The following is a 19007-nucleotide window of genomic DNA, read 5'->3' on the forward strand; positions in this document are numbered from 1 at the left end:
ATAGCTGTAAATCAGGAGGTGGAAGAGAGGAAGGAACTTGATGAAATTACAATCACCAGGGAAGCGGTACTGAGCAAACTGATGGATCTGTGGGCTGACAAGTCTCCGGGTCCTGATGGACTTCATCCTACGGTCTTAAAAGAGGTGGCTAGATTCTGGGAAGGTTTAATCAGATTGGAAAGTAGCAAATATAATCCCTCTATTCAAGAGGGGAGGGAGGCAGAAAACAGTAAACTATAGGCCAGTTAGCTTTATGTCTTTCGTGGGGAAGGTGTTAGAATTGATCATTAAAGGGATTGTAGCTGGGCACTTAGAAAAACTCAAGGTAATCGAGAAGAGTCAGCATGATTTTGTGAAAGGGAAATCATGTTTGACCAATTTATTAGAATTCTTTGAAGGAATAACATGCGTCGTGGATAAAGGGGAGCCTGTAGATGTACTGTACTTGGATTTCCAGAAAGTATCTGATAAGGTGCCTCAGCAAAGGTTTTTGTGGAATATAAAAGCTCAAGATGTAGAGGGCAAATATTAGCATGGATAGCATATAGGCTGGCTGGCAGAAAACAAAGAGGATGTATAAATGGGTCTTTGTCTGATTGGCAGGATGTGACAAGTGGAGTCCCGCAGGGTACTGTGTAGGGGCCTTAACATTTTACAATTTACATCAATGACTTAGATGAGGGGAGTGAAAGCATTGGAGCAAAATTTGCAGGCGACACAAAGATAGGTAGGAAAGTATATTGTGAAGAAGACATAAGGAGTTTGCAGATGGATATTGGTAGATTGAGTGAGTGGGCAATAATCTGGTAGATAGAGTATATTGTGGGAAAATGTGAAGTTGTTTACTTTGGTAGAAAGAATATAAAAGCAGTGTGTTACTTAAACTGAGAACAACTGCAGAATTCCGAGCTGCAGAGGGATCTAGGTTTTCTAGTGCAAGAGTGACAAAAAGTTAGTATGCAGTTACAGCACGTTATCAAGAAGGCTAATACACTCCTTTACTACAAGAGGAATTGAACATATAAGTAAGGATGTTATGCATTAGTTATACAGAGCATTGGTGAGACCACATCTCGAATACTGTATGCAGTTTTGGTCTCCTTATTTAAGGAAGGATGTAAATGCATTGGAGGTGGTTCAGTGGAGGCTTACTAGATTGATTCCTGGAATGAGCGGGTTGTATTACAAAGGATAGGTTGGACAGGCTGGGCCTGTTTCCACTGGAGTTTAGAAGGATGAGGAATTACTTGGTAGAAGTATATAAGATCCTGAATGTTCTTGACAAGGGGGACATTGAAAGGAAGTTTCCCCTTGTGGGTGAGTCCAGAACTAGGGAGCACCATTTTAAAATTAGGGGTTGCCCTTACAGGACCGAGGTGAGGAGATATTTTTTCTCTCAGAGGTTTGTGGGACTTTGGAAGGTGATGGAGGCAGGGTCATTGAATATTTTTAAGGCAGAGGTAGATAAATTCTTGTTAGGCATGGGAATCAAAGGTTATCGGGAGTAGATGGGAATGTGGAACTCGAAACATAAGCAGATCAGCCATGATCTTATTGAATGGTGGAGCAGGCTCGAGAGCCCGAATGGCCTACTTCGGCTCTTATTTAGTATGTTCGTATATTCAAATTATTTCCAGATGCTCTGATTTGTTTTTATCTCTAGAAAGCTAATTACAGAGGAATCTGAACCAAAATAGGATAAAACACTTGCATAAAATGAAAAACTTATATGTTAAGATCTACAGAAACTGGATTTAAAGGTCACCTAGTATCAGCTCAGATGAGTTGGAAGTGATTGCAAAGCAAGTTTACAAGTCTCCATTTATTCTACGATTATCTCGATATTTAAACTAACTCAGGAACCATAAAGTTGTGAACAAACAGTGTTGAAAGACTGAATTATAATGAAACACTGGAAAAAGTTCTGCTCTTTAACTTGAAACTTATGGAGCACCTTTAGCACAATAAACCCTTCCAAACATTTACTATCTAGCTACATCTCCCCACATCTTCAAAAGTCTCATTTAGATCTATCTCTTGAACCACATCTTTGATAAACTTTTCCTCAACGTCTTGTTTTTCTCCTGGTGTTTGGGAACTTCAAAATCCAAGTGGTTGTAAGGAAAATTTACATTTACATTGTACTTTTCAAATCCTCATGATGTCCCAATGCTTCACAGCCAATTATTTATTTTAAGTGTAGTCACCGATGCTACAGCGACAATGACAGCAGCTAATTTTCACACAGCAAGATCCCAAAAATAGCAATGGGATTAATCACCAATTAATCTGCTTTGGTGGTGTTGGTTGAGGAAAGAATATTGATCAGGAGGCTTGGAATACTCTGTACTTTTATGAAAATATGCCATGGGATCTTCTACATCCACCTTCTTGACAACAGAACAAGAGACTTGAGAAAACCTAGTGAAATGTAAGGAAGAACTTTTTAATTCAAAAAGTGGTTTTCTAGACATGATATTGAAACCAAAATTCTAGAGTTATTCAGAATTTAATCATGCTATATAAATGGGAGAACAAAGTGTTTTTTTTCCCCTCCCAGTTAGGATGCCTCTCTCATTTGTATTTACAATGCAAACTAAAACTACAGATAGTCACTGATAGCATTCCTCACATTGCACTGAAGAAGAAACAATGGTACCCCTAGTGGTGGAAAAAGGTAGTGTCACAAGCTGGATGGTCACAAGCTGGATGTTTTGGTGTTTCAGAATTATATAGGCCAGTTGGCAGATCATGCCTGTACAGCTCTTTGGAAGAGCTTTCCAATAAGTTCAACTCCCCTGTTCATTCCCCATTGCAATGCAAATTATTCCTATTGAAATATATATTGAATTTGCTTTTGAAAGTTACTATTGAATCTACTTCCACCACCCTTTCAGGCAGTGCATTCCAGATCATTACAACTCATTACATATAAGAATTTCTCCTTATCTCCTCTCTGGTTTAATTTGCCAATTACAATATCTAAAACCTGTGTCTTCTGGTTGCCAATTCTCATTCACATTATTTACCTTATCAAAACCTCCTGTATTTTGAATACCTTCATAGATCCACGGAGATCTCCTGAGGTTACGTCAGCAGAAACCCAGGAGAAATGGTGTAAATGGTTTTTTCAAGGTCTCCATCAACTTGTTACTAAAGTTACAGCAGGAAATTGGGCGAACTGCCATTGAATTTCCATATTTGCGCAAACACTTAACAAAGAATATTACTTTAAAGTAAAGATTTAAATTTAAGATTTTTAAAATTTATTATTTTTATTGGGATGTGGGCATCACTGGCAAAGCCAGCATATGTTGCTCATCTCCAGTTGCCTTTGAGAAGGTGATAGTGAGCCACCTTCTTGAACTGCTTCAGTCCATGTGGTGCAAGTACACCCATAGCACTATTAGGGAGTTCCAGGATTTTGACCCAGCGACAGTGAAGGAATGGCGATATTGCTCCAATTCAGGATAGTGTGTGGTTTGGAGGGGAATTTGCAGGTGGTGGTGTTCCCATGCATCTGCTGCCTTTGTCCTTCTGGTAGTAGAGGTCATAAGTTTGGAAGATGCTGTTGAAGGAGCCTTGGCAAGTTGTTGCAGTGCATCTTGTAGATGGTACACACTGCTGCCACTGTGCATTGGTGAAGGGAGTGAATGTTTAGGTCAATGGATGGGGTACCAATCAAGCAATCTGTTTTGTTCTGGGTGAGGTCAAGCTTCTTGAGTGTTGTTGGAGCTGCACTCATCCAGACAAGTTTAGATTATTCCATCACGCTCCTGACTTGTGCCTTATAGATGGTGGACAGGTTTTCAGGAGACCAGAGATGAGTTACTCACCACAGAATTCCCAGCTTCTGATCTGCTCTTGTAGCCACAGTCTGGTCCAGTTCAGTTTCTGGTCAATAGTAACCCCAGGATATTGTCAGTGGGGGAATTCAGCAACAGTAAATACCATCGAATGATAAGGGGAGATGGTTGGGTTCTTTCTTGCCAGAATGTGGTCATTACCTGGCACTTGTGTGGTGCCAAAGTTACTTTGAGAAACAGAATGCACGGCCATCTCCTGAAACTTTGTTCATGGTAAACTGGATGACATACAATAAAAGCGCTACAGCCTATAACGCACAATTTGTTACTACTCTATTGCTGAGGTGGAGGTGTGCTTACCCTTGGCCTATCTCTTTAAGGTTACATGTAAGGGCTGTATGTTAAGAAAAGTCTTCAGACTGGAATTTGCTGTAAACATCTGGCTGCAGGTCAGAAAGAAATACCTCTAAATGCTCTCCAATATTTTTCTTAACATTCTGAAACTTTTGATGGATGCATTCAACCTTCGTATAGACAGATGATCAATACATGAGGGGAGATACTCCCGCATGTACTGCCAGGTACACCGGATTGCCTGGTTGTGTCAAATTATCAGGAAATTGGTCATACAGCATCACTGTAATGGAGCCCATCTGATTTCCCTCTAGGTGCTCCAAATGGCAGGGTTTTCCAGCTTCTGCCATGCACCCAGATGTGAACCCAGGAAAGGGTTGGGCAATAAATGCTGGCCTAGCCAGCGACATTCACATCCCATGAACAAATTTTTAAACATTTCTTCTTATGACCAAGTGTTCCTTTCATGCTTTAGAGATTTCTGAAAGATGAAATCCAGTCACATGCTCACCCTGTGCCATGGTTTCCCAGGCAATAAAGTCTCCTGGAGACTGGAGTCCAGCCAATCCACCTTGAAGGGATGGTAATTCATGGTAGCCCCAGATGATATTCAGGACTTCTTGAGATATATATCCGCCATCAATAATTTTTAGAGTCCTAATGTCAGCTGCAATATAAACAATAAACCCCTGACAAGTTAGTTTAGTTTTATGAAATGTTATACCGTAGATCCTCAAAATAAATGTCACCTCAGAAACAAAGATTGCCTGTAGAAATAATATGAAATCATAAACAATTTTATTTCTGCAAAACAATGTATTTTTAGATAGAGCTAATTCTTGGCTCAGGTACATGGTTGTACAGTACCTCAATTAAATGGTCATTATACATGTGTGAGGCATGACATTAAATGTCAACAGGCTTTTTGGCTGCAAAAGATATTACAGTCAAATTTGAATTTGCTTTTGCATGATACTCGCACATGAGTATTTCACAGGGTAAGCAAACTCCTCCATTGACACAAAAGGTTTGTTTATCAAGGAAATGGCTCTGATGTACATCAGAAATTTATATAGCACCCATAACATAGTAAAACATTCCAAGCCTTTTCAAATATACATTGTCAGATAAAACTTGATACCCAGGTAGGAAATATAAGTTTGAATGAGTGTTTTAAAAGAGGAATGTGATGAGGTTTAGGAAGAGAATTCCAGAACTTAGGGCATAGGCAGCTGAAGGTATGGCCACCAATGGTGGAGTGATAGGAGTTAGGGATGTGCAAGAGGCCAAAATAGGAGGAGTCCAGAGACCTTGGAGCATTGTGGGCTGGAGGAGGTTACAGGGATAAGGAGAAATGAGGTTATAGGGCGACTAGAAAATAAAGGTGAGAATTTTAAAGTACTGATTAGTAAAATCAAGGGTTTAATTCTAGCTAATCTGGCCACTGCATAAATATTCTCTAAATTTTGACACCATTTGACAGTTGACACGGAAACAAAAACATCTTAAATGGTAGCCTTTGCAATGACTTCAGAGACAGTTCAGAGTTTCACTATCCAGGACATTTCTGAATCATAATAAAGTAGGAAGGTGAGGTTTAATCTCTGGTCTGTGCTAATTTAATTGAGCTGAGCCAGGATGATAGTCTAGTGACACTACAATTTACTTTCCAAATCGGTGACCTCTACCACCTCAAAGGACAGGTTGAGCAGATGCATAGGAATACCAAGACTTCAAGTTCCCTTTCAAGCAACACACCATCCTGACTTGGAACTATACCGCTGTTCCTTCACTGTCACTGGGTCAAAATCCTGGAACTCCCTTCCTAACAGCAGTGTGGGTGTTCTTACAACACATGGACTGCAGCAATTCAAGAAGACAGCTCACCATCACCTTCTCAAGGGCAATTAGGTATGGGCAATAAATGCTGGCCTGGCCAGTGACACCCACATCCCATGAACAAATAAAATAAAACCTTAGCAGTCTTGCTTTAGAAACAAAAAAAATACCAATCCTGTTGTTATCCAGCTAAATCTGCTGGAATGCACAGACACAGACATCACAGGTGAGAACCAGCTTGACCTCTTGATTCTGCACCACCCGCCCCCACCAGCTGAATGTATCATAGGCTGACCATACAACCCCGTTTTTCAGGGATGGTGTCTGAATGAGATATTGGGTCCCCAGACAAAATGTTCCTTGAAGAGTCCCTGGTTCATGAAACCTGTCCCCAAATAAATACCCTAACTACTAATAGCCCTGCAGTTCAAATCAGCACCCTGAGCTGACCTGAAGTTAGTCAATAAAGTTGGCCGGTTTATGCAGACTTCAATTGGTCCAAGTGATGTCAATCTCCTGTTTTCAGGCAGTAGGAGTGGACTTGCTGGAGGGCTTCAATTATGCAGAGATCACTCCCTGAGGCCATAGTGTGCAATGCCCATTCCCCACCCAATCTCTGGATCACATGCAGTTTTCCTGTAATATTTGATTGAAAACAGCTCAAGCCAAAATGTTCAAATAACAGGAGCTACTGGTAACAGGACAAACGAGTGGTAGATATCCCAGGAGCCGCCTCAGAGTGCGGTCTATGGACTCAGATGGTGTGGGTGGGTGCGCATGTCCCTGAATTAGCTTTAGAAAATATGATCACCCTAATATATGGTTGACATTCACTGTGTAGACCGATGCATGAAGAGCGGTGTTTGGGCATGGCATGGAATCAAAGGCCAGCAAGCAGTTAATGCCTTTGGGTGGGGTGGAAAAGAGAAAAAAGGGAAAAATAAATTTTTAAAAAATTTTAAGAAAGCATGCAAGGTTTTTTGGTTAAAAAAAATTGCTCTCCTTACCAAAAAAGTGATATATATCACTCAGAAACAGAAAATGTGACAATGATGTGTTATGCACCTCCTGTGAAAATTCCTTCCTAAGACTACTGTGGGAAAACTTACCAAGTAACAAACAACAATTTGTTACATAGGAACAGGAGTAGGCCATTTGGCCCATCGAGCCTCATCCGTCATTCAATTAGATCATGGCTGATCATGTACCTCAACACCACTTTGCCGGGCTATCCCCATAACTCTTGATGACATTAGTATCCAGAAATTCTTACTTAAGGAAAGATGTAAATATGTTGGAAGCAGTTCAGTGAAGGTTTAGCAGACTAATACCTGGAATGGGCGGGTTGTCTTACGAGGAAAGGTTTGACAGGCTAGGCTTGTAACCTCTGGAGCTTAGAAGAGTAAGAAGCGATATGATTAAAACATATAAGATCCTGAGTGGTCTTGACAGGGTGGATGTGGAGAGAATGTTTCCTCTTGTGGGAGAATCTAGAACAAGGGGTCACTGTTTAAAAATAAGGCGTCGGCCATTTAAAACTGACTTGAGGCAAAAAAAATTTTCTCAGAGGGTTATGAGTCATTGGAATGCTATTCCTGAAAAGGTGGTGGAAGCAAGTCTTTGAATATTTTTAAGGCAGAAGTGGACAAATTGGTAAGCAAGGGGGCGATAGGTTATGGGGGGGGGGGGGGGGGGGGGGGGGGGGTGGCGGTAGGCGGGATGCAGATTTGAGGTTACTATCAGATTAGCCATGATCTAGCAGAGCAGGCTTGAGGGGCTGAATGGCATACTCCTGTTCCTTGTTCGTATGTATTGATTTCTGTCTTGAACATGATTGACCTTTCACAGTCCTCTGGCGTAAAAAATTCCAAAGATTCACCACCCACTGAGTGAAGAAATTCCTTCTCACCTCGTTCTTAATCTGAGATTGTCTCCCCTGGTTTTAGACTCACCAACCCTTTGCATTTACATAGTGCCTTTAACGTAGTAAAAAATTACAAAGCTCTAGGCAGGAAGGACTATCAGACAGAATTTGACACCGAGAGACATTAGGGCGGGTGAACAAAAGCTTATTCCAAGGCGGAAATTTTTAATTCCCTCGTTTGAACGACGTCCCGCCAGACTGAGGAATCCGGGTCTGAAAGAAACGCTGTACTTGAACGGAACAAAGAAATATTAAAAAAAACTAGGAAGGCAGGAAATGGAGGTCATTAGAACAAGAGGGAAATCTTAGAGCCTAGAGGCCGTGAATTAAATATTTACCTGTTCACAACTCCTTGTTAAACACGTTACCATGGTAACAAAGCGACGTCGAACGTCGCTGCGTTAGCGGGCGGTTGGCCGTTTAAAAAAATGTCAAATGGTTTTCTATATTGAACAGAAAAGGAGGCCCTATTGTTCTTAAAGTAAAGTCACGTTCTTTATGCTGTACCTTATCGTTTTTTTTTTGTTTTTAAATAAAAATTAGAGAAAGCAAATGTGACCTCTCACCTATAACCTCTTCCTGGTTCGTTTGTGACATTGGCCGAGGAAATGGCTGTCGAGGGTTGAGGGAGGTGAAGAGCGGGGTGAAGCTGGGCTTTTCCAGCATGAAACACCGGCCTCAGAATGACAGGTAAATACCCGAGGGTTCATTTTAACAAATACCCAGGATAATTCGGAAAGGTGCGGGATTTGCATTCACTTTTTGTCGCTGTTGTTGAGACCGATTTGCTTCACTTTCGGTTGCAGGGAATGTAGTGTCTTGACAAGAGGCCTCGTCTGTTTTCTTTTTACTAACTCAGGCCCGGGGACATACAATTCCCACGGTACTGTGATTTTTACGCCCCCCACCCCCCCCCCCCCCCCCCCTTATTTATATTATACGCAGAGAAACGACTTGCATTTATAATCAAGCTCTCAGGAGGCTCCAAAGTGCTGCACAGGCAGTTAACTACTTTTGAAGTGTCTGTCGTTATACATTGAAATCTGGCAGCCAGTTTGTGCACAGCAAGACCCCACCTCCTCTCTTCACACCCACCCCCAACAGCAAATGAAAGAAATATAAAGTTTACATATTTTTGGCGGTATTGGTTGAGCAGCGAATGTAAAGCACGACTTGGGATCTTTTCCTGTTCCCTTAAATAGATAAATAAAGTTTTTGTTTAATGTCCCAACCAAATGGCAGCACTATGACAATGCAGCACTTCCTCAGCACCGCACTGAAGTGTCAGACTAGGTTGTGTGATTTGGAGTGGGTCTTCAATCATTCAAAATTTGAGCACAAAAATCTATGTTGACACTCCAGTTCAGTACTGAGGGAGTGCTGCACTGTCAGAGGTGTCATCTTTCAAATGAGACCCAATGAACAGATCAGACAGATGTAAGAGATCCCATAGCATTATTTCGGAGAGGGAAGTTATCCTTGCTATCCTGACAAATATCTATCCTTCAATCAACATTACAAAAACAGATTATCTGGACATTTATCACATTGCTGTATGTGGGTGCTTGCTGTCTGCAAAGTTGGCTGCTGCATTTCCTACAATACAATAGTGACTGCACTTCAAAAATACTTAATTGGGTTAAAGAGCTTTAACTGTACTGTGGTCTTGAAAGGTCCTATAGCAATGCCTTTTTTCTGAGTCAGAAGAGAGTGCTACCCTCTGAATCAAAGTTGCCAATATCATGATGTGGTTACAGTCTTACTGAAAAGAGGGATCTTGAATAGAATTATGATCTTACACCTACCAAGTAGGGCCCAGATTATCTTGTGGGAACTGGTTGCCTATCACTCGGGCACAGATCCCTGACATAAAAACATCGTTACATTTGTGTAAATTTTACAGAATTAATGTGCGACATATTATCAGCACCAAGTAGCATGGACAGATGCAACATGGATACCTATTCTTCTCTATGACTGGAATCAGGACAAGCCATCCATGGGTTGTCTCTTGTGCCTCCTAGAAGCCCGTTGGCAGCCTAGATGGGAAGAGACCATGAGCTTGTCCTCTATGCAGCAGAAACTAAGGAGGTGAAAGGGGGAAGCTTATCCAAAGTGCCTCTTCTGTGATAAATTGTAAAGTGAGTTCCAAAGCGGGATCTAATGTGCTGTTTTGATTTTTAATGGTATAGGAGACATTCGGGTCAGAACTCTGGAGCACTGTACAGACCAGGGATCCTAAACAGCCAAGCAGGAAGAGGATCTGAAATGCAGAAGGAATTTGTCACCGCGCACACAGGCATCAGCCATCACCATGCGCAGCCATTAAATGGAACTGTAGGAGAAATCATGGATTCACGTCCTGCTTTATTTGTTGGGACTCCAGAGAGTGTGTTGCATCCTTCCAAAGAAGCGGAAGTTCAAATCCAGGTGGATGCATCTGAAGACCAGAGCAGCAGACTTGGGGCAGGTGTCCAGCATGCAAATTCTTCTCATTCAAACTTGCATTCGCATTCACATTATCATCCCAGGTCGGAGGGTCCTGCTGGAGAAAGTTCTGAACTAGATGACAGGGAACCCACCAGCTCAATTTCAGAACTTCGGTACATCTTTCTATGGCTTCAGAAGAGCCTCCCGTACATTCTTATCCTTTGTGCCAAACTGGTTTTCCAGCATGCATTAGGTATGAGAGACATTTCAGAAGAATGGTTTACATGTGGCTGTTTTTTTATTATGAATTGCATTTTAATATTGAAACTATTTATTCAGCTCTGAGATTCCGATGTCATTCCCTGGTCTCCTGCGGTGGGAGGCCAGGTGACTGGACTCCCTGAGGATTTTCAGGGCTTGTATCTTTTCTAAAACTTTAAAAATGTTCTGAAAACAGTTTATAACACGTCCTCAAACTGTCCTCGGGTGATATTTGGGTTAATAAAGGAGCTGTGCAGTGTGGAACTGAGCAGTACAGACAGACCAGAAAGTTTCCTGTTTCAATTCCTATGTCACACTAAATAAGCTTATCTCACCTGGGGAACCTGTAGGAATGCTACAATTTATTTTCATGTCCTAGGCTTGGGAAGGAATGAGTCAGCCATGGTTCCCATCCTGATGACTGAGAGTGATACTTGCCCACACCAACAAACTAATTTTCTAGTGAGTGTGGTTCTCCAGCTGTGATGGTCTATGGTTAAGTAGCTTCCCAACATTCACTGTTAAGCCTCGTACCTGAAGAATATCTACTTGAAAGATATGGGAGTTTAGCAAGCCCTATTGAGCTGAATCTCAGGATGAGCTGATGTCTTCAGGAGAAGAGGAGAGCAAACTGAGGGGGGAGGCCCAAAAACACTTGTAATATTCAGTCCTTTGCAGCACATCCTTTGGAGATATGCAGTCAGTCGGTCCCAGTGCTTCTCTTTTGGAGAAGGCTACTTTTAAAATTCCTGCTGTTGTATGTTTTTTCCTGAATTGAATTGAAATGAGGTTACTTTTCCCTCCAGATTACCACCTGTTAGCACCCTGCTTTGCTTTAAGCAAGTCTACGGCTACTTGAGCTCTCACGATAATAAATGGAAAGCTACAAAATTACTAAGTATAAATACAAACGCTGTCTGCAGAAGGAGTAACAACAATTGTCACTGGAACCACTGAGGTTCACATTAGAAGAGACTTATTTTGAATGTTTCTGTTATTTGCTTCTTTTTGCCCATTTTACCCTCTACTAGGGTATAGGACATTTTCGGGTGTCTATGTAAGTGGCTGGTCTTTAAGTCTGGGCAGTGATTCTGCCCTAAGTCAACATTCACAGTCATTCAATTTTGAGCAAGAGATCAAAGAGACAGGACCTCTGGCTCTTTCCAGCAAGAGTCATCAAATAGAGATTGAGTGGCAAGACCCTCTGTCTTTCTAGCAGAGGTCAGGGATGAGAAGCAGAACTCCCTGGCTGATTCCCCCCACACCCCGCCAAATGACTTTCCGATCTGCATGGGTATTGCATGCTTCTCTCTCCTGCACCATCAAAATTTTTCTATGATCCTGATTTTAGTTGTTGGTAATGGTGATGAGTTGCTTAAGTGGGTGGATCAATAACACAGATGAAACTGTTTGTTGGAACTTCAGTAAAAAATTTTCTATAAACTTACAACAATTGATGGAGCAGCATTTCCAAAATGTATAGCGCCACAAATTCCCATTTCCAAATACATAAATTAACAGATTTTTATTCACAGGCTCAAATTTGAACCAGCTTTCCTACTGGAGAGTCAAAAAAAATCTTGCAGAATTCCAGAATCTTGCTGCCACAATGGAATGGTCAAAGGTAGCAAACAGTCTGGGACAGGGTTTTTAAAAATGTATTCGTTCACTGAACTTAGGCATTGTAGTCTAGGCCAGCATGTATTGCCCATCCCTAATTGCCCTTGAGAAAGTGGTGATGAGCCACTCCTTGAATAACTGCAGTCCTTGTGGTGTAGGTACACCCACAGTGCTTTTAGGGAGTTTGAGAATTTTGACCCAGCGACAGTGAAAGAATAACAATGTAGTTCTAAGTAAGGATGGTGTGTGCTTGGAGGGAAACTTGCAGGTGCTTGTGTTCCCATGCATAGGCTGCTCTTGTCCTTCTTGGTGATAGAGGTCGTGGGTTTGGAAGGTGCTGTCGAAGGAACCTTGGTGAGTTGCTGCAGTGCATCTTGTAGATGGTACACGCTGCTGTTACTGCATGTTGGTGGTGGAGGGGGTGAAAGTTTAAATTGGTGGATGGGGTGCCAATTAATTGGGCTGCTTTGCTCTGGTTGGTGTTGAGCTTCTTGAGTGTTGTTGGAGCTGCATTCATCCAGGCAAGTGGAGGTATTCCATCACACTCCTGACTTGTGTCTTGTAGATGGTGGACAGGCTTTGGGCAGTCAAGATTTGAGTTACTTTCCACAAAAGTCCCAGCCCCTGACTGTTCTTGCAGCCAAAGTATTTATATTGCTGGTCAATGGTAACCCCCAGGATGTTGATAGTGGGGGATTCAGTGATGGTAATGTCATTGAACATCAAGGGGCGATGGTTAAATTCTCTCTTGTTAGACATAGTCGTTGCCTGGCACTTATGTGGTGTGAATATTACTTGCCACTTATCAGCCCAAGGTTGAATATTGTCCAGGTCTTGCTGCATGTGGACATGGACTGTATCTGAGGAGATACAAATGGTGCTGAACATTGTGCAGTTATCAGCAAATATCCCCACTTCTGACCCTATGATGGAAGGAAGGTCATTGATGAAACTACTGAAGATGCTTGAAGCACTGAAGAAAGGCCTAAGCCATTACCCTGAGGAACTCCTGCAGTGATGTCCTGACCTGCAACAACCTCAACCATCTGCCTTTGTGCCAGGTGTGACTCCAACCAGTGGAGAATTTTCCCCCTGATTCCCATTGTCTCCAGCTTTGCTAGGGTTCCTTGATGCCAAGGGCAGTCACTCTCACCTCCCCTCGAGTTCAGTTATTTGAACCAAGGTTGTAATGAGGTTAAGAGTAGAGTGGCCCTGGTGGAACCCAAACGGAGCATCAGTGAGCAGGTTATTCCTGAGTAGGTGTTGCTTGATAGCATTGACATTGACACTTTCCATCATTTCCTGATGATCGAGAGTAGACTGATGGGTCGGTAATTGGACGGGTGGATTTGTCCTGCTTTTTGTGGACAGGATACACCTGGGTAATTTTCTACATTACTGGGTAGATGCCAGTGTAGTAGCTGTAATGGAACAATTTGGCTTGGGGTGCAGCTAATTCTAGTGCACACTCCTTCAGTAGTATTGCTGGAGTGTTGTCAGGTTTAATAGCCTTTGCTCTGTCCAGTGTCTTCAGCTGTTTCTTGACGATATATGGAGTGAATCGAATTGGCATTTATGATGCTGGAGACCTCAGGAGGAGGCTGAGATGGAGCATCCACCTGGCACTTCTGGCTGAAGATGGTTGAGAATGCAAATTTGGTGGGGGGTGGGGAGGAGAATGAAAAATTAGGGGCATATCTAAATTAAAACATGAACTCAACACCATACATCAGCCTCTTGTGAATCTATTCCATTCCTGGCCTTGACCATGTGAGCTCACAGGTTCCAAAAAGAATCAGTTATGCTTTTAGTTCTGCAATCTTCGGTCAGTTAATTTTAAAGTCATCTGGATATAGCCTGTACTTCTGATTTCCCACTAAACAACCTTTTGAAAAGCTGACAAACCAAGGTGAAAGGTAGAGGTCCATAGTGGAGGGCAGCAGAGAGCTTACAATGCAATAAATCAATCTTCCAACACAATGCAGATGTAGGGAGGTAGAAAAATGTGCAGAGCAGTGACTCCAGAAATTGGGAGGAAAAGAATTAAAATTTGAAGGTGGATACAGGAAATATTGCAGTGCAAAAAGAGGTGACAGAAGAATTGTATTCACCAAAAATTTAATTCTAACTTGAACACCAAGGGTTCTGCCACTTGAAAGTGTTGGAATTGTGTCAATCAACTGGCGGTAATGAGTTACAGTTTATGATAAATTTAAGTTATTGATTGTCTTATCAAAGTGGTAGAGTTGATTTAACAATGGATGCTTGTTCAGTCTGTACTTTATTTGAGTCACGTGAATTAGTGGAAGAGAGCACATGCCCTTCAGTAATATAAATGTTGCTGGAAAACCCGACTTATAACAAGGAACTTGGAGTTTGAGATTGAATGGCTCCCCAATATTTATGTGAAATTGAAATCTTTGTTTGTATAAAAAGCAATCAGTTGGACAAGGCTCATTGCTGTAGCTGGGCAATGATAATCAGGTGTCTCAATTATTACAGACTTGGGACCCTCTTCTGGGTTTGATTCAGTCAAAGGTTGAGGTCCTGTATCAAGTGCAATAGATCTTGAGTTTACTAAAAAAAAATGTAATCCGAGTACCTGCATGCTTTGTGTTTTCCATTTCCTTGTTATTTCTGATGCTTCAAGTCTGTTGGTTATTGGCAGCCTGGGAGTAGGTGCTTTTGGTAGAAGTTGCAGAATGAATGTGGACAGCATTCTTTGTTTCTATTGTTGCATTAGGCAAATGTACACAATATATCTTGCTCCCAGGCTACATTTTAATTTGCAGTTTAAGAAAGACCTGCATTTATATAGCGCCCATCGCAACCTTGGGACACCCAAGGCATTTACAGCCAGTGAAGTACTTTTTGAATTGTAGTCACCATTGTAATGTATGAAATGTGGCAGCCAGTTTGCACACAGCAAGCAGTCACATGCATGAGTGTGATAACCAGGCTTTCTTTCAGTGATAATAGTTGAGGGAAAAATATTGACTAGGACACCGGAGAAAATTCACCTTCAAAATATAGGCGTTTGCATCCATCCGAGAGAGTCTTGGTTTAATGTCTTATCCACTATACCACATAAACACACTAACTAGGAGCAACTGAGAAGGCCAAGTATCCAGGTGTCTCTCGTGTGGTGTGTTTAGGTTTACGTCACAGTTCAGATAAATATTTGCCCTTCTCCGCTTATGTGAATTATTTTTTATTAATGAATTTCCACTCTAGTCAATCACAACTATTTTTTGTTCTGTTAGGTATTGCAGTCGGTGTCGGACTGTGCATAACTTTCCTTTATGCAAACAAGATAATTATAAATCAGGTCTTCCTCCAGGTAGGTTTCTTTTATTTAAAAACATTTTGCCAGTTTTCCTCCCTCTGCTCCTGAAGCCATTGCCTCCTAACTGGGGTAAGTCTGCAATATATCCCCTGCATAAGTGGTCAATATTCATGTCGAACTTTATTCCAAGGCTGTCATTGTGACTCATTTGATAAATTCACTGAACCAGGTAAAATCAGACAAGTCAGTAGTTTCTTCAAAAATGTCCCAAATCATGGATTCTAGGTAGCACATTCACTTGCTGCTAACACAATTTGATAAACATTATTACAGTCATCCTGTGTGTTAAGATATTTACTGTGATGTGTGTGATGCATGATAATTTTCTTTAACTGTACAAATTCAGACTGAAAGTGACTTCTTTTTTTTAGGAGCGGCGTTCTAAATTACAATGTGGTTGGTTGGTCGCATTTCTAACAGCCTCCACCCTTCTCCTCTTTGACACTTTTCGGTCCCAGTCACTTTTCTACAGGTACTTTTATATGCAATCCAAAGTAATAATGAACTTCAAGTGAAGTTAGAGATTTTTCTTACACTTCTTCAGATAACAGATTCCTAGAATAAAGCACTTAGTGTTGGGTTGGTGAATTCCTTAATTGGAGTGAATTTGAAGATTATGGCTAGAGGTGATTAGTGACTAGGGTTAAAAAAAAATGTTCCCGAGCTACACGCATTGTAGAAAAGTTTCACTAGTGAAAGCAAAGACAAATCGAGTAGGTCATAAGGTTAGGTAGGTATGTAGGGGATTTAATCACAGAATCATAGAATTATAGAATGGTTACAACATAGAAGGAAGCCATTTGGCCCATTGTGTCCATGCTGACTCTTTGCAAGAGCAACTCAGTCTTTTACCTGTAGCCATGCAAATCTTTTTTTATTCAGTTAATTATCTAGTTTCCTTTTGAAAATCATGATTGACTCTGCCGCCACCATATTCTCGGGCAGTGTATTCCAGATCCTAACCAGTTGCTGCATTTTTAAAAAAAGGTATTCATCATTTCACCTGTATTTTTTTGCCAATCCCTTTAAATGGATGTTACCTTTCGGCAGTGGGAGGATCCGGGAGAAACATTGCAGAATTTTCCTATAAGAGATCAAACAATTTGGGTAGAAACAAGAAGTTATGTGGAAGGAATGAGCTTGATGGGCTGAATTCCTGCTCTTGACCATCTTGTCGAGGATGTTGTTGAATGGAGTTTTACACTAACCCTACAGGGGTGATGAAGTATGAGGTTAAGACGTTCCAGGTTGCTTTTTCACCTCTTGTTCCCAGGGTGCCCATCTTAAGAACAATATTGACAGTGGCCTGAACTTCAATCTAAACTGCTCCCTTAGCTGGGGATCATTGTGAGGTTTAGGAGAGCTGAGGAGAAGGGACAATGCATGCTTTAACTGGATTCGTGCCACTTAAATCACAGCTCCTACTGGTTAACTATGAGACATATTGAGCCATGACTAATCCAGATTTCATACTGCTACACTCCTACAGGCAGGTGATTTGTAAGGGGTTATTGGGAGAAGAAAATTGCAAAGAGGGTGTTGGGGAGGGCGGGGTCAAAAAAATGGAATCCAAGTTTACAATAGAACTGGGCAGACAAAATGTGGCCCAGTTTAATTTCAGTAGAATAATCCTGCTGTTGATTATAATACTTGCTAAACTGAAACATCGTTTTGAATTGACTTTGCGTAGGTATGTGTGGTAACCAGGTCTGTATCAGCAGTGTAATGAATGATTATTTAGCTTATTTTATATCAACTTGCATTTATGCAGTGTGGAAAAATTTCCCAGAGTGCCAGAGGCGTCATCAGACAAAAAATGGATGATGGGTTTAGCTGTTTGAGGGATATTGGCCAAGATTCCTATTAATGGCCTCTTCTTGCTTGGAGGGTACCAAATGTGACATTTAATTCTGTTTTTTAAAAAAAATTTGCTTTATAAAAGCAAATTAAAGATCCTGTGAATGGATCATAGGTCCTTGCTTTACTCTGACATGCTCAATGATATTTATATTCCAGTGAAGTGAAATTGATTCAGATCAGATGTTTCACATCTGTGTGTGAAGATGAACCAGTTAGAATTAAATTTATTAATTCTTAGCGACACGACATGTCTGTGTTAAGAGGATCCAAGCCAGTTGGTGAAGTCGAAACCAAGGCACAGAGCTTTTCTTTATTCAGAAAGCTTATTAACTTGCTCAGTCCCACAGCTCTCCTTCAACTCAATACAGTATCCCAGCAATTCCTGACTTATAGTCTCTTTCAATCAAACAAACATCAATACATTTTTAAAAAATCAATAAGTCAAAGGGGGTGACAGCCCTGGTGGGGCACTGTAACTAACACAAATCCCTTATTTATGTGTGTTCAAAGACAATTAATACCATCACCTGTTTCTCTTAATGTCTTGTCAATTACATTGTTAAGGTTAAGAGTCTGAACTATTTTTTTTTAATTCAGCGCCTATAATGTTTGCTAAGTTTCAAATTTATTGCCGCCTTTCCTTTGCAGCTTAATCTTCCTGCATCCCAATGTCGATCCTGTCGAATTTTGGGATGTGCTATGGATCGTGGGAACTGCAGACTTCATATTGAAGTTCCTCTGTATGGGGTTCAAGAGCCTTATCCTATTGGTGCCTTCGCCACTGATGTCATTCAAATCGAGGGTAAGCTTAGTGAAGATGATCTGAGCTTGTGATCATTTACATTCTGAATCAACAAACATGTCTGGGACAAAATATTCACATTTTAAAGTCACCAACTTCTCTTCCTCTATTGAAGCACTGATTTCCTATTGCTAACGCACTTTGGACATTTACTGAGAGAAGGAAAATCTTAGTGGATTGTAATTGTGGTAATTTTTCTGAACTATGTTTCATCAGTGTCTCAGCTTGTCATATTCTTGCCACTTTGTTTTACCTGGCAGCATCTAGATGCTTTCTGTATATGCTGTTCCTATTCAAAATGTAGGTTCTCCATTGACTGTGAGAATATAAACTTGACTTTCTTCTTGCTTTCTGGATGTCACGCTCTTGAATTGTCATTAGGAACAGCTTAATTTTTCAGGAAATAGGAAGTGGATGGAGCTTTAAAGCATTGCAAACAGCAGAAGTCTTTTTCCTTTCTTGCCAATGTTTTCGCTTTTCCTTCTGTCCTAAAGTTATTCTTACCATGTTGCAGTCTGTTTTCATGGGTGCTGACCATTTCCCCACATCCTACCTAAGTAGCTGTCATTTTATATGTAAGTCAATGATAAATGGTAGCAAGTTATTCGACTGCAGAAGCATCACAGCTGAGCACAATCCTGGCACTGTCCACCATCCAGCTCATTCTTACTTCTGATCATAATAAGTCCAGCTATTCGCAATATATATTAATGATTTAGATGAGGGAACTAAATGTAATATCTCCAAATTTGCAGATGACATAAA

General features: G+C 41.1%; 1 protein-coding gene and 1 long non-coding RNA gene across 4 annotated transcripts in view; one reads left to right on the top strand and one right to left on the bottom strand.

The window, feature by feature from the left end:
* rnft1 (ring finger protein, transmembrane 1) overlaps positions 1 to 19007 on the top strand; it is a 106326-nt gene that overhangs the window by 31555 nt on the left and 55764 nt on the right. For all 3 annotated transcript variants that reach the window (XM_041197446.1, XM_041197444.1, XM_041197445.1), the window contains exons 2-6: positions 8467 to 8613; positions 10116 to 10606; positions 15498 to 15574; positions 15952 to 16052; positions 18089 to 18242. In XM_041197446.1, coding sequence (XP_041053380.1) covers positions 8467 to 8613; positions 10116 to 10606; positions 15498 to 15574; positions 15952 to 16052; positions 18089 to 18242 — 970 coding nt within the window. The remainder of the gene's footprint in view (positions 1 to 8466; positions 8614 to 10115; positions 10607 to 15497; positions 15575 to 15951; positions 16053 to 18088; positions 18243 to 19007) is intronic.
* LOC121283197 lies at positions 1928 to 8295 on the bottom strand. The gene is made up of 3 exons (XR_005944205.1): positions 8262 to 8295; positions 4672 to 4827; positions 1928 to 2421 (listed from the first exon to the last, which is right to left on the bottom strand). It is a non-coding gene; the product is annotated as an uncharacterized LOC121283197 (long non-coding RNA).

This window comes from Carcharodon carcharias, chromosome 10 (genome assembly GCF_017639515.1).
Source record: "Carcharodon carcharias isolate sCarCar2 chromosome 10, sCarCar2.pri, whole genome shotgun sequence".
Lineage (NCBI taxonomy): Eukaryota > Metazoa > Chordata > Chondrichthyes > Lamniformes > Lamnidae > Carcharodon > Carcharodon carcharias.